This window comes from Peromyscus leucopus, chromosome 14 (genome assembly GCF_004664715.2).
Source record: "Peromyscus leucopus breed LL Stock chromosome 14, UCI_PerLeu_2.1, whole genome shotgun sequence".
Taxonomy (NCBI): Eukaryota; Metazoa; Chordata; class Mammalia; order Rodentia; family Cricetidae; genus Peromyscus; species Peromyscus leucopus.
The window spans coordinates 37,864,655-37,878,164 of record NC_051075.1 but is presented as its reverse complement, the minus strand read 5'-3'; the positions used below and the strand labels follow the sequence as shown (position 1 = coordinate 37,878,164).

The following is a 13,510-nucleotide window of genomic DNA, read 5'->3' as shown; positions in this document are numbered from 1 at the left end:
CAGCTGGAGTTAGTTACCCTGCTGAGAACCGGGGCAAGTGTCTCAGGACCCAGCTGTAAAATGTCCACCTTTTCTCAATGGAGTCTCTTTTTACCAGACACTGTAAACACTGGTACCATAGCGGCGAACACAGCGAGTGGCTTGTGATGCTGAGTAGTCACTGTAGAGGTGACTCTAGCTGTTCTCTATGGGAGAGACAGAGGCCAGCCATCTCCATGGAAGAGGGAATCGAAGATTGGGAACCTATCATCCATCCATGTCACGTCGGCAAGCAGCGGAGGACATCACAGGCCCCTGTGCCCCTTGCTTGGTGCCTGTGCAGTAGGTTGACGCTCAGGACGCAGTCGATGCTCAGGAATGACGTCTACCATACCCCTGGGCCCTCATTGCCCTCCTGCCGCCTGCTGTCCTCATCTTCCCCATGACAGCCCTTGTCAAGGAGGACTGTGCTGCAGGCCACACAGATGCCACAGGCCTACTGGGCATGAGACACTGGTGCCCTCCTTTCACCCTGTTCAGACTTTGGAGGACGATGAAAAGAGACAGGTGGCCGATCGTCGCCCTCGGCGGCGGCAAAGCTGTTCTGTCTTCTGTCTCTACGATGCATCTCTGCCATTTTCAGCCAATTGTATCCGTCGTCGTCGTCACTTCTAAAGACAGCTACCCATGCCATTGCTACCATAGCTACTGACACCAGCCTCCACGGCTCTTCTTTTGTCTCTGCCTGTTCCCTTTCTTGTTGTTTTTGTCGGTATGAGACATGTGAGGGGAGGCTGGCCATTTAAGGACACCCTCACCAAGCACAGCACGGCCTTCTTTGTTGGCTGTGTGGCAATTATCTCATGTTCTTCTGTTTCCAAGGGCTGGTCTTGGCTGATAAAGAGGCGGTGTGTGTGTGTGTGTGTGTGTGTGTGTGTGTGTGTGTGTGTGTGTGTGTGTGTGCAATTCGAAAGGCATAGGATGCTGGGAAGCCAGTATGTATTTATGGGTCTTAGTACTCTGCTCCCGCTCTCCTCTGAGAGCACTACCAGCCTGAAGAGATGAAAGGGTCCTGGTGAGAGGATGAAGATGGAGTCGGGTGGGGAAAAGCCCAGATTCTGTGTTACAGAGACCAGACTGGGGGAGACGTCACACTTGTCACGGTGTCTCTAACTCTGGAGGATTCTGTGGCTCAGTTTCTTTTCTCTGCATGTGAGCTAGAATGCAGATAGGTAGAGTACTGTTCTCACCTCCCGGGCTATGGGAAAGTATTTATCACAGTACTCAATATGAGAAATGATTTGAGTACTCGGTACAGTGCTCGGTCTGAGACACCGCAAACCACTTAAGACTGTGTTCAATATGGAGCACTGAAAAGTACTTAGCACAGTGCCCAAGTTTAACTTTCACCTCTGTTACTGAAAGAATAAGTGGAATTATAGCCTCATTTATCACACTGAAGATGTATTTCTAAGAACTTATTTTCAATACGCACTGTTCATAGACAGAATTAACCACAGGCCATTATTCTTTGTGAACAATGTTATGCTTCCCAGATGCTATATTACCATCCTTCCCAGGTCCTGTTCTGCTCAATAAGGGCCCCCCTGTCCCCCCTGTTCCTGCCACCCTCACAGGGAATCTGTGACAACATTAAAATGTGCCATTAATGAGATTTATAGTTTTTATTTTACAAAACTTACATATTTCTATTTTCTTTTGAGAAGTTCAAAGTATTACCTGGGAGTTAATTTTGTCTATAATACTTTCAAAACTTGAATTCATTCTAAAAGCATCGCGTGTGTGTGTGTCTGTCTGTCTGTCTGTTGTCTGTCTGTCTCTGTGTGTGTGTGTCTGTCTGTCTGTCTGTCTGTCTGTTGTCTGTCTGTCTCTGTGTGTGTGTGTGTCTGTCTGTCTGTCTGTCGCTCTCTCTGTGTATGTGTGTGTGTCTGTCTGTCTCTGTGTGTGTGTCTGTCTGTCTCTCTCTCTCTCTGTCTCTCTCTCTCTGTCTCTCTCTCTCTCTCTCTCTCTCTGGCATTTTAATGATCCATATTCAATAGTACATGTTGATATGTATCCTCTTGTTACCTTACAACAGTAAGATCCTTTGGAAGTAATAGACATGGTTGTCCACAGTTGGGGAGGGGGTGAATCTAATGTTTAATGCTTATATAGTTTGATATGATTTGACATATCTAGGCTGTGGAGATAAAGCTTACTGGGTTATAGAACTCAATATTTGTGGGGGACTCCCATGTGCCCCCCATGGTTGTGTGTAGTATGCTTCCATCCGGAACTGCTGTACCAGTAGACTTGTTAGAACAGTCACCAATATTCCATCATGGCATTTGTTGTTCTTCACCATGCCATGTTCCCATTATTTTTTAAGACAGTTCATTATCTGGCCATGTCCCGAAGCAGGAAAGCCTCCATCATGAGCGGTACTGGCTTACAAAACTGCTGAATTGGGCTATTTTTCCACTGTTACCCAGCAGATGACCCTTTGACTAAGGAATGGGAGAAAGAAAAGAAATAGAATCACACTCCCAAGGAAAATATTAGTAATTAGGTCCAGTCACTGTCAGCAAGGACATGTGATTCATCCCAGCTAAGCACCAGCCTAGTGTGGTGAATGCAATAAATGAAGGCAGGGAATTAGACAGGACATTGGAGTGAAGGCCTGTGTAAAAACTGAGCACCTGGAACAATTCGAAACCTTTACCCACGTTGAGAGGGGTCAACACTGATAACGTAACCACAAGCATCACTGATGTAAGGCCATCGTTAGCGCAGAATTCCCTCCAGAGTTTCACTGGGCAAGTTCTACGGTCCCCCATTTCCCACCCCGTTTCCCACCATGTGTGAATAAAGCTGAAAAGGTCTGTGTAGAGTTCCCAGCCTCCCCACAGAATCATCAGGATGCCCACACACAGCCGGGGCCCCTCCACAAATATGGAACACCCTTTTGAATACCCCAGCCCACTCTGGCAATGCCAGTGAAGGGCGGGCTCGGGCTGCCTCGGATGCCCTTTGCCCAGACAGGGGTGAGTCCTCTTCCTCAAGAAGACTCACTGCATGGGGATGGCAGAATCACCCCATAGAGCTCCGCACCACATCCTGCAAAACTCCCTGATGCAGCACGCTGAGGTGGCCACCACCCCTGGTAAAGGTTCTCCTGCGTGGAGAGAATGTCACCAAATCCTTCTCTTCCCAGGGCCTGGGCTTTTCCCTCCATTTACCTCTCTATGCCAGGATACAATCTTCTATACACCAAAACTAAGCTTCGCATATTCCAATGTTTATCGATAAGACTGTGAGTGGCATTCACACGTTAGAACAGAAAACTCACAGCTTCACTGTTAAAATCCCAAGCTCTCCCTAAAACAGGTGTATGTTTTACTTGCTTAATAGGCCTAAATGATTCTTTTCTTAAATAAAAAACTCAAAGCCTCAAACTTGTCTTTGTTAAAAACCCCTGTCAGGTACATTCAGACATTCGCACAGAATGTGGAATTGGAGATAGGGGGAAAACATTTGCCTGAAACTCTGTAGGAGAATGATGGTATACAGCCCATTCTCTGTTTAACTGAAAATATCAAACCTGAGCTCATCACTTGTAACTCAGAGATGCAGTTCAGAGCGTCCTCAGTTACTGGGTGGGTGCACAGAAACTTCCCCACAAATCAGCAAAAAATGATGGCGCACAAATCCTGCAGACTTGAGTCTTGAAAGTGCGTGTGCCTTAGGTGGAACAGGACAAGTAAGATGCACTAGGGGATTACCGTGTGTGGTGGGGAAGGTATTCAACTGTAATAGAAAGTAACCGATTATGTTTAAAGAATGAAATAGGAGAAAGAATGTTATCATTTACTCAGACTGATGATTTATGAGTGACAGCCCTTCAGCATCCACGAGGGGAGTATGATTTAAAGTTATTCAGAAGAAAATGAATAAAAAAATGTCTTAAATAAATTTAAAACATGATTTAAAATCTATTAAGATTTAATACCTTAAAAAGCTATTCAGAAGAATAAATAAAGGGGAAAAATTAAAGACCCGTGAAAAATGGAGAGGTAAATGGAAGTCAGGAGCAGGGACTTATCTTCTTCAAAGCTGGTTAAAAGAGTAGAATCCTCTTCCGTAACACCAGCCCTCACTGCGGGTTATACCACACCGGCTGCCGGAGGAGGCAGTTGACCTCTCATTAATGCAGATGGAGTGTGGTCAGAACAAGTCTTCTCTGTGGGGATCCACTCTCCTGGGTGGCTCTGAGCTACTGAAAAAGCCCGGGAGTCCAGGAAACAACAGGCCCTTTTCAGACTGTCCTTCTCCAAATAGGTGCTGGACCCTCATTACTTCTGACACTTGTCAAAATAAACCTGCACACATGATCAATAGGTACCCACCGTCTTGCAGAGACCCCAGCTCTTCTGATAAAATTCTCAACGTTTCCCCTGGAACCATGGGCTACAGACCAATCCACTGTCCCGTGGGAACTGGGTTAGGCTCTAGTGCCGATGAAAGCAGGGTGAGGGTGGGGGATGTTCTCCCAGGACCTATTTGTGTCACTCCTGTGACTTGCAATAAGAAAGCGGCGAACACAGTGTGCCAAATGGTTCTCTGGGGCACCAGCATCCAAGTCCAAAAATGTGTAACTCCAAGAGAAAAACCAAGAAAAACAAAAAAAACAAAAAAACCAGCCTTGCTTCCTAGGAACCAACTTCAACAAACCATCAGAGCAAAAATACAGAACAATAAAAAGTAGAAAGAACAGCCTGGCCAGAGAGCTAATTAGTAAAAAAGCTGAGAAAAGACTTGACCAGAGGAGAAAATACAGTCTCATCACTGGGGCTGAAGACACAGCTTAATGGGTAAAGGACTTTGATGTGCAAGCGTGAACACCAGAGCTCCGGTCCCCAGCACCCACAAAAAGTGCTGGGTGGGTGTGGTGGTTGGCTTCTAATAGTAGCAACTTGGGTGGCAGACGGTGGATGCCCTAGAGCAAGCTAGCTAGTCTACCTGAGCTGATGATTTCTGGGTTCAGGCGAGAGAGTCTGTCTCAACATATAAGGTGGAGAGCGGTCCAGGAAGACATCTGACATCAACCTCTGGCCTCCGTATGCACAGGTGCACACATGTGAATGGATGCACGCCATGCACAATCATGCAAATGTTTTCATTAAAAATCAAGAAGACTTTTAGATCTTACAAAGTGATTACACTCTTAAAAGATCTAATTACTTGGCTGATCTCCGTAAGGCAGGGAATCTTAGTTCAGAAACTAGAGGTCAATAACAGTAACCGCCACCCCCCCACCCAAAAAAAAAAAAACACATTGTCCCGAGACCCTGTTACCTCATTTTGGGCAGTGGTTCCCACTGTTCTGACTGGTGGGATGGCGGGTGAAAATATAACAAGATGAACAAAATCAGTCCTGGGGAGAGGAGCCCATCCCTGTTCTGCAGGCCTGTAGAATCACCAGCTCTTGGGCAGAACACTGAACTTCTCGGGGGGTGGGCAAAGAGCCCCACACTCAGACAGCCCCAAATCAACCTTCCTCAAGAGGGGAAATTTAAAGGCAGGTACAGGATTTTAGAGTATTGAATGGTATTCTTATTCCAGTACATGCAAGCAATAAAATTATTACAGTGCAAGAATAAAAGCCAGAAGCGAGCAAATGGGCTAATAGAAAACTAGGAAGATATTAAATGCCCCGAAACAGAGGAGCAGGAATAATTGTCACTACTCACTCACTGGGATATTTACACAGCCAATAGCATTTACCGATGGCAACAATATGGCAAGTTCCTATGATACAGTATTGAGTGTGGGGAGGTAACATGTCAAATGCTGAGATTGCAACTATAAATAAGTCTGGTGCCAGAGGAAAACTGAAAGGAAATATCCAAGTACTTCAGGTTTTTATATCAGGTTGCTCAGGTGGTTTTCATCTATTTCCTGACTCTTTCGGGAAACAGGAGTAATACTCCTTAGTGGAAAGTAAACTGGGAATCAAAAATGAAAAGAAGGAAGGCAAAGTCTTAAATAACTATTAACATTTTTCACATCATACATAAAATCCAAAGTACTGGAATTTTGGAGCTTTGGCAAAGTTGTATAAATACCAAAGAGGCAAATGTCTGAGGTTCACGGGAAATCTGAGCTCTCATTCCCTTTTTCAAATGCCACTCAGGATTCAGGTCACTGTGCAAAGGTCACAAGGTGACCACCTCCAATGGGAGAAATTCCACGCCTTTGTCACTGGGTAAAGAAGACCCTGGAGGCAGAATGCGTGCTGGAGAAAAGTCCACGGAGTCTAAAGCAGACTCACGGGTCAACAATCAGGGCCGACTGGAAAGGCACTCTCCACAGGTCACCCTGACTGCGTCCGCCATCTTTCTGTAACCCACCTGCTGCATCCTCTCAATGCTGTGCAGGCTCCACCTCGGTGGTCCTCTCCCATCCACCCTAGACGAGACTCAGAGGAATGTCCTTGGGGTTCAGGTGGTGACATCCTACAGAAGAGAGACCAGGAAAGAGGGAGAGCACTGCCAGGAGCCATGCAGCCACCCCATGTGGAAGCTGTTGCCCCCTTACAGACAGCTCATGCCTTCACCCCATGACCCTCACAGGAGGGTCCACTTCACAGAGAAGGATGTCTGCAGGATCCTGTGCAAGACCTTAATGCACCAAAGTCATCAGATTCACAGAGCTCTAACCTCAGTATCCTGACCCATAATCTTTTCTGAAGGGTCCTGTTGTTAGCCATTTCCTGTAAAGACCTCCCACATCTGTAGGCCAGAGCCATTGGCCATGCAGAGAGTGGATTCCGCTTTGAGGGAGGTTTCCCAAGTCCCAGGGTGCCTCTCTTCTACCTCCTGCCATTTTGCGTCTATCTTTCTGTTCCCTCCCCACCCTCAGGTGGTTCGGGACCAGATCTCTCACTGCACAGTGAAACTGCGTCAGACCACGGGCCTCATGGAGTACTGCTTGGAAGTGATCAAGGAGAATGATCCCAGTGGCTTCCTGCAGGTCAGTGTTGACTAGTTCTGCTTCCGACTTCAGATGTCCCATAGCACTGAGTGCAGGACACACAGATGGGACATCCGGCAGCATGTGCCCCTCAATAGCAGAACCTACCTGCATAATCTGTGAGTGCCGGGTGGGGGGGGGGAGAGCCTGATGCAGAACACTGGCTTCCCGGAAGTCTCTGGCAGCCTATGCTACGAGTCTGAGAAGGGCATGGGCGCTTTTGTTCTGTGCGCTTAATCGTGAAATTTCCTCCAAAGAGGAGAGTATTGCCTTGCCTGAGAATGGGGCCTTCTCCCTAACAGTTTTGTCAGGAGAAGTCCTTGTATGCAAAGTCCCAACCTTGCTGCCCCCTCCTCCTGCTCAGTAAGCCCAGTATTTTTTTCAGTGGTACTAGAGGGGTCGTTTGGTTGGGGGATTTCTTTTTTTTTTTTTTTTTTTTTTTTTTTTTGGTTTTTCGAGACAGGGTTTCTCTGTGTAGTTTTGCGCCTTTCCTGGAGCTCACTTGGTAGCCCAGGCTGGCCTCGAACTCACAGAGATCCGCCTGGCTCTGCCTCCCCAGTGCTGGGATTAAAGGCGTGCGCCACCACCGCCCGGGGGGGGGGGGATTTCTTTTTCATCGTCAATTATAAAGTGCTACACTGTAACCTGGGGTTTTCTTACATTTTTTCATACCAATGACAAGGAGCTTTTTAACCCAGCTAGGGCATGCAGATCTCTTCCAATTCGTGCTCTGCAGCCAGCCGAGAGCAACAGATGGGACTGAATGTAAGAAATGAGAGAGATCTCTTCCAAAGAATCACGGGAGAGTCACGTGAAGATGGTGTACTTAAGATGGACGGGGGTGTGTAGCAGCCTCTTGGCTTGCATACCTCACTGCCAAATTTTCTCTGGCTGCCCACACCTTCAAACAGAAGGGTAGAGCCTTTGGTCTTGTAGGATAAACTGGTTTCCATTGTATCATATTCTTCGGAACTATCAGCATTTGAAAGCTCAGTAATAAATGCATGAGCATATTCCAGGCACGTCTATTAATTAAAGGTTCTAATTATTTATAAGGGCCTCCTTCTGGCTTAAAACAAAAATGTTCGGATTTTCTTCAGAAACTGTGGGCTACCCTAGTCATGACACAGTCTTTCTCACCCAGCACACTGAGATGGGAGGGACTTGAGGTCCTCGCAGTTTGGTGGAAACGCTTACAGAGCCCAGGAGTAGTGAAGGTGAGTTTGTGTCTCTCAGGCTGTGGTCTTTGATGTGGTTAGATTTCAGACGCCCTCATAAGGCGAGTCCACTTGACTGAGGACCAGTGGGGGAAAGGCACACTCACCCCCAGGATGACCACGGACTTCGACCTGAGCCTGGACAACAGTCCCCTGCTGCAATCCATTCACCAGCTGGACTTCGTGCAAGTGAAAGGTGGGTCCTCGGGGCGAAGGGTATACCGTCCAGAGCGGGGCTGGGGGAACGGGCTCAGCAGTGACCCACTGCTTGCTGCTGGGCGTGGTGGTGCACTCCTATAATCCCAGCACTCAGGAGGCAGAGACAGGCACATCTGTGAGTTCAAGGCCAGCCTGGTCTACAAAGCAAGCTCCAAATAAGACAATATTAGAATAAAAAAGAAGAAATCAGAATCAGAAGAGGAAGAATCTAGAGGGACTCTGACCTCTGCCAGGGAACAAAACACCTCCATTTTTAGCTGTGTACGCTGAACAGGTCTGATAAACTCAGATATACTCAACCCCTGACTCTTGGGGAGCCCTGGAGAGTTCACACGTCAGGACGTCCACTGACATACACAGAGGCAGTCAGAAGGGTATGCCACTGTACGTAGCTGAGACCTTCCCACAAGAAGTGAACCCCAAAGAGTGTCAGACATCACGGAGATCTGGGATGGAAAAGAACGTTTCCTCTCGGGCGGGTGGAGCAAGCAAACCAGGCGTTGAGTGATGAATGAGTGTCTGAGAGGCTGGCTGGAAGCCTGAGGGAGGGATGAAAACGATCAACTTTAAGATTAGCTCATAGAACTCAAGGATATGGCAAGGTCTGTTTGAAGACTTTAAGGTTTTTTGTTTCTGTGTTTATAAGTTGGGCACCAAAAGGAAGTGTAAGTACTCAAGATTAAAAACACAAGCCAGCTACGCAATGGTATTTCTTAAGGCAATGAGATTAATCCATCTGAAGACAATTTCTGATTTTTTTAACTTCATGTTCATGACGTATGTAGATTCATACAACTACCACCACAATCAAGATAAAGAACTATTCCAAAGCCAGGTGAAAAGGTGGGGATCTCTGACCCCAGCGATGAGGAGGCAGAGGCAGGAGGATCATGATTTTAGACCAGCGTGAACTACTTAGTAAGATTCTGTCTCAAGAACTAACCAGAAAGGCAGCCCTTCATTCCAAGTCCCCTTGCCCCCAGCCACAGTCAGACTCACGACAGCTACTTCTCTGCCCTCCAACTCGACCATTTGAACACTTTCTGACCATTTTTTGAAAACTGAAGAGATTGGGCCAGGCCTGGTGGCTTGTTGCCTGCTCCCAGCACTCAGGAGGCAGAGGCATGTGAGTTCTGAGATAGCCTGGTCTACATAGCCCATTCCAGGCCAACAAGCGGTACACAGTGAGACATTGTGCCAAACAAAGTAGAACTAAGCCTTTCAAACAATCCAAAAATGGAAACAATGGTTTGCAGGGCTGCAGAGGAGGCTCAGCAATTAAGAATGCTTGCTGATCTTGCAGAGGGCCAGAGTTTGATTCCAGGCACCCACACGAGGCAGGTCACAAAGCTTCCTGAAACTCCAGCTCTAGAGGAACTAACACCTTCTGGCCTGTTTGGGCACTGCCTTCACATACACAAACCCACACACATACACATAATTAAAAATAAAAGTAAAATCTCTTCTTAGCTGGAGAAATTGATTTGTATTGTTCGCCTCTTAATTCAAGCATCCACATAATAAATGATTCCTTAAAGTAGAAGCTTTGCAGATTGTATATGTTAGGGGGAGGGGGGAAATCTACCTGCTTCTGCTTATCAGACAGAATCCTATAACCAACCAGAGAAGTTTTAATACTGTTAGGGCTGTTGTCGTGTGGATGAATTTGAATTCATCCATGTGTTTGGCACTCATACATCTCCTTTTCATGACTCTTGGTGTCTCAGTTTCCTCGTTTTGTTTTGTTTTGTTTTGTTTTTTGAGACAGGGTTTCTCTGTGTAGTTTTTGGTGCCCGTCCTGGATCTCGCTCTGTAGCGCAGGCTGGCCTCGAACTCACAGAGATCCGCCTGGCTCTGCCCCCGAGTGCTGGGATTAAAGGTGTGCGCCACCACCGCCTGGCACCTTAACCAACTTTCAAAGTGACATATAGATTGTAAGTTAAAATGTTCTGTTGTAATAAAAAAAAAAAATGAGGCACTTATGAACTCTTAATCAAGCAGACATTATCCCAAGTGCAGGTGATTTTTTTTTCCACTTCTATTTATTCTCCCAGCTCTAGGAGTCGGCCAAGGAACTTGGAGCACAGGAAGCCTAAGTTACAGAGGGTGGTAGAGCTGGGGCCCACCCCAGGAAGTAACCTCAGAACACACCAGGGTCGTCCCCAAGGTGACCTGCAGAACTAGTGCCTCCCAGTGCAGCTTCTTTGAGAAACAGCTCATTTTCCTTCATGCATTTAGTCGTGTGTGTGTGTGTGTGTGTGTGTGTTTAAATTTTTCTCTGACACCTACATGGTGAAGTCACTAAACCACGTCTTGCAGAACATAGAGCCTCAGGTCAATTGCTCCCAGCCAGCCTCTGTTTATCTGCAATCCTTTCAACAAAATAAAACCACTGAAAAGTTAGGTCTCATGTTGTGTGGGGGAGGAGCTACATCATAAAAGGGCAATGGAAAGGCTTTTGTTGGAAGAGGGGCAAAAACCACACCAACCCAATTCACCTTGGTAATAGAGCAGGAGGAAGGGGACGTCAGAAGGTAGGAACACTCCTGGCTTTGATGTGCTTTGGTGGGCTGGCAGAGCAGTCTGCTCCCACACTCACTGCCCTTAGAGTCTGGCCCACCCATCTGCCCCCTGTGGAGTCCAGGCCAGGACTGGAGTATGCAGCTCCTGCAGCGAGGATGAGAACTGAGGTCTGTGGGCTGGGCATCACAGAGGTCTGTGTGCTGGGCATCACAGACCTCCTTTCCAAGAACAGTTACTTGTTCACTTAGCAGTGCACACAGAGGTAAGAGTGGAGAAAGCTCTATGTGCACACTGCTCATATCTGTACACACACAGCACAGAGAATACCAACCACACCAGGGCTAAAATGCAGAGCACCCTAAATGCAGCAACTGACCCAACACGCAGGACATTCAGAGCAAGTCTTTATGACATTAATAGAAAAGACCATTTGGTGTGAGAGAAAATTTTCTGTTTAACACTTGGTCTTAATTTAATTCATTTTTGATTATTTTCTCGCCGCCTTGTTAATTTATGTATCTTGCTTTGTGCTCATTAAGTTTAATCAATTCAGTGAGAGCCTGGTCCTGTTCAGTCTGAATAATTTTTACCTGTCAGATACTTGTGATGAAAAGAAAAAGCCAAAGCTGGTGACGCAGTATCTGTTTACTGGCTGCAGGTGAACCATCATCACCTTTGGGATATATCACCTTTGGGATATTTGTTAGCACACAGATGGCTGTTCCTGGTGTATTGTTAGCGTGCTCATTTTCTAAGGAAATTCTTAGTCGATCTCATAAACTACCCTTTCACAACTTGTCAGTAAAAATATTCCCCCCAAACTGCATCCTAAGCCCAAGTACAAAAGATCCAAATTAAATAGCATTTGGAATAATATTAACATAATGGGACCATTGTGACATAACAATGTCATTAGATATGTCTTTCTAACGATGTTACATAGGTACAGTAGACACTCAAAATATTTTTAAGTAACTTAAAGTACACATTTAAACTTCTGACATTGTTATGCAGAAAATATCTGCTTGTTTCTTGACAAGAAAATTTCGAATCTTCCTGGTTTTGAAATCTTGTCGAAAATGTTCCTTTTGTTGCTGTGGAAGAAGACAGACAGGTCTGCTGGGAGTGTCCACCAGGCAGCTGCTGCTTTAGCAAGAATTCATGTTCTGGAATCACTGCCTTACTAGCTAAGGACTCCGTTACCTGAGCAGGTGAACTCCCTCTAGAGAACACTGGACTGTTTGTTGTCCGGATGCCTGAATTGTTCTGGCATGCTAAGTTGTCCCGTGATTAGAAGACGGCTTCACCTTTCTTTCCAAGCCATTGGGAGTAATGTTTGGAGTCCTTGTCTTCAACTATATACAAATGACATGCCAAGTTTTGTCTCCTGCTTTTACTAGAGATCATTGTAAGAATATTTTTCCAAATTCTCAGTTGGTATTGTCCACTCTCTCCTGGGTCATGGGAATAGAGTTTTCAAGGTCCTTTCATAGTCTTCCAAAGGTTCTGCTGTATGGGTAAGAACAGATTTCAGGCAGCTACTTTCTCTGAAGAATATGACCCAAGAATGGTGTGTGTGCAAAGAACATTTAAGGCAAGTTGCTAAAATCAATTGTCTGCACGTGAAGCCCACACCGGGACAAAGCTGTGACCTAAAAGTCCACCAGCCTTTTAGCGTAAATGGTTGTTAATTCCTTTAAGTGCCTTTCCTCCCCTGAGGCTGTATTAATCTTCATTAACTCCCCTGGAATGCAGCGGCCCTTGTTGTGTTCCAAGGTCATAGTCAAGGACAGAGCGATCTGCACAGACTCTTCCTTGTGTTTCAGGGAGAGAGCGGCAGGAGAGGGTTGGCAGGGACGGGGGAACGCCCACGGATGCACAGGCAATCTGTTCACATGCAGGGGCTTGGGGCTGAAATGAACGCTCTCGGGACGTGTGTGGTAGTCATCCTTTCTAGGGGACCAGTGATGACTTTCTAGAATGCCCTGCATGTCCTCTATCTAGGTCAGTGATTCTCAACGTTCCTGATGCTGAGACCCTTTAATACAGTTCCTCATGCCGTGGTGATCCCCCACCATAAAATTATTTCATTGCTCTTCCGCAATTGTAATTTTTCTACAGTAATGAATTGTAAATATCTGACATGTAGGATATCTGATATTCGACTCCAGGGGGGGTCACAACCCACAGGTTGAGAAGCACTGCTCTGAAGCTCAAATGTCATTCATACTGTTCAGCCACTGTAGAGAGGAACCAGTGGTACCCTGACATTCCTGACTGTCAGGTTTCAAACCCGGGACCAATGGCTGAGGTGCCTGTTAAACATATCAAAGTGGCCTCCGGCTGCCGGGTTCTCCCTGCCTCCCTCAGTCCCTACGTGTGACAGGGCCCTCCTGGCTGGCACACCACCCCCTACCCTAACTGTCTCCAGCCCAGGGGCTGGGCTGCCCTTCCCCCAGAGGCTCTTCCCCATGGAGTCCAGTCGTTGTGGTTACTACGCTCCTTGTACCTTTGGGCCCTCCTGGCTGCTACACCTGTTT

General features: G+C 46.6%; 1 protein-coding gene across 11 annotated transcripts in view; it reads left to right on the top strand.

Annotated features, from left to right (window-relative positions):
• Positions 1-13,510, top strand: part of Trim9 (tripartite motif containing 9) — a 112,677-nt gene that overhangs the window by 69,324 nt on the left and 29,843 nt on the right. For all 11 annotated transcript variants that reach the window (XM_037210597.1, XM_028858588.2, XM_037210596.1 and 8 more), the window contains exons 4-5: positions 6,901-7,011; positions 8,271-8,424. In XM_037210597.1, the coding sequence (XP_037066492.1) occupies positions 6,901-7,011; positions 8,271-8,424 (265 nt within the window). The remainder of the gene's footprint in view (positions 1-6,900; positions 7,012-8,270; positions 8,425-13,510) is intronic.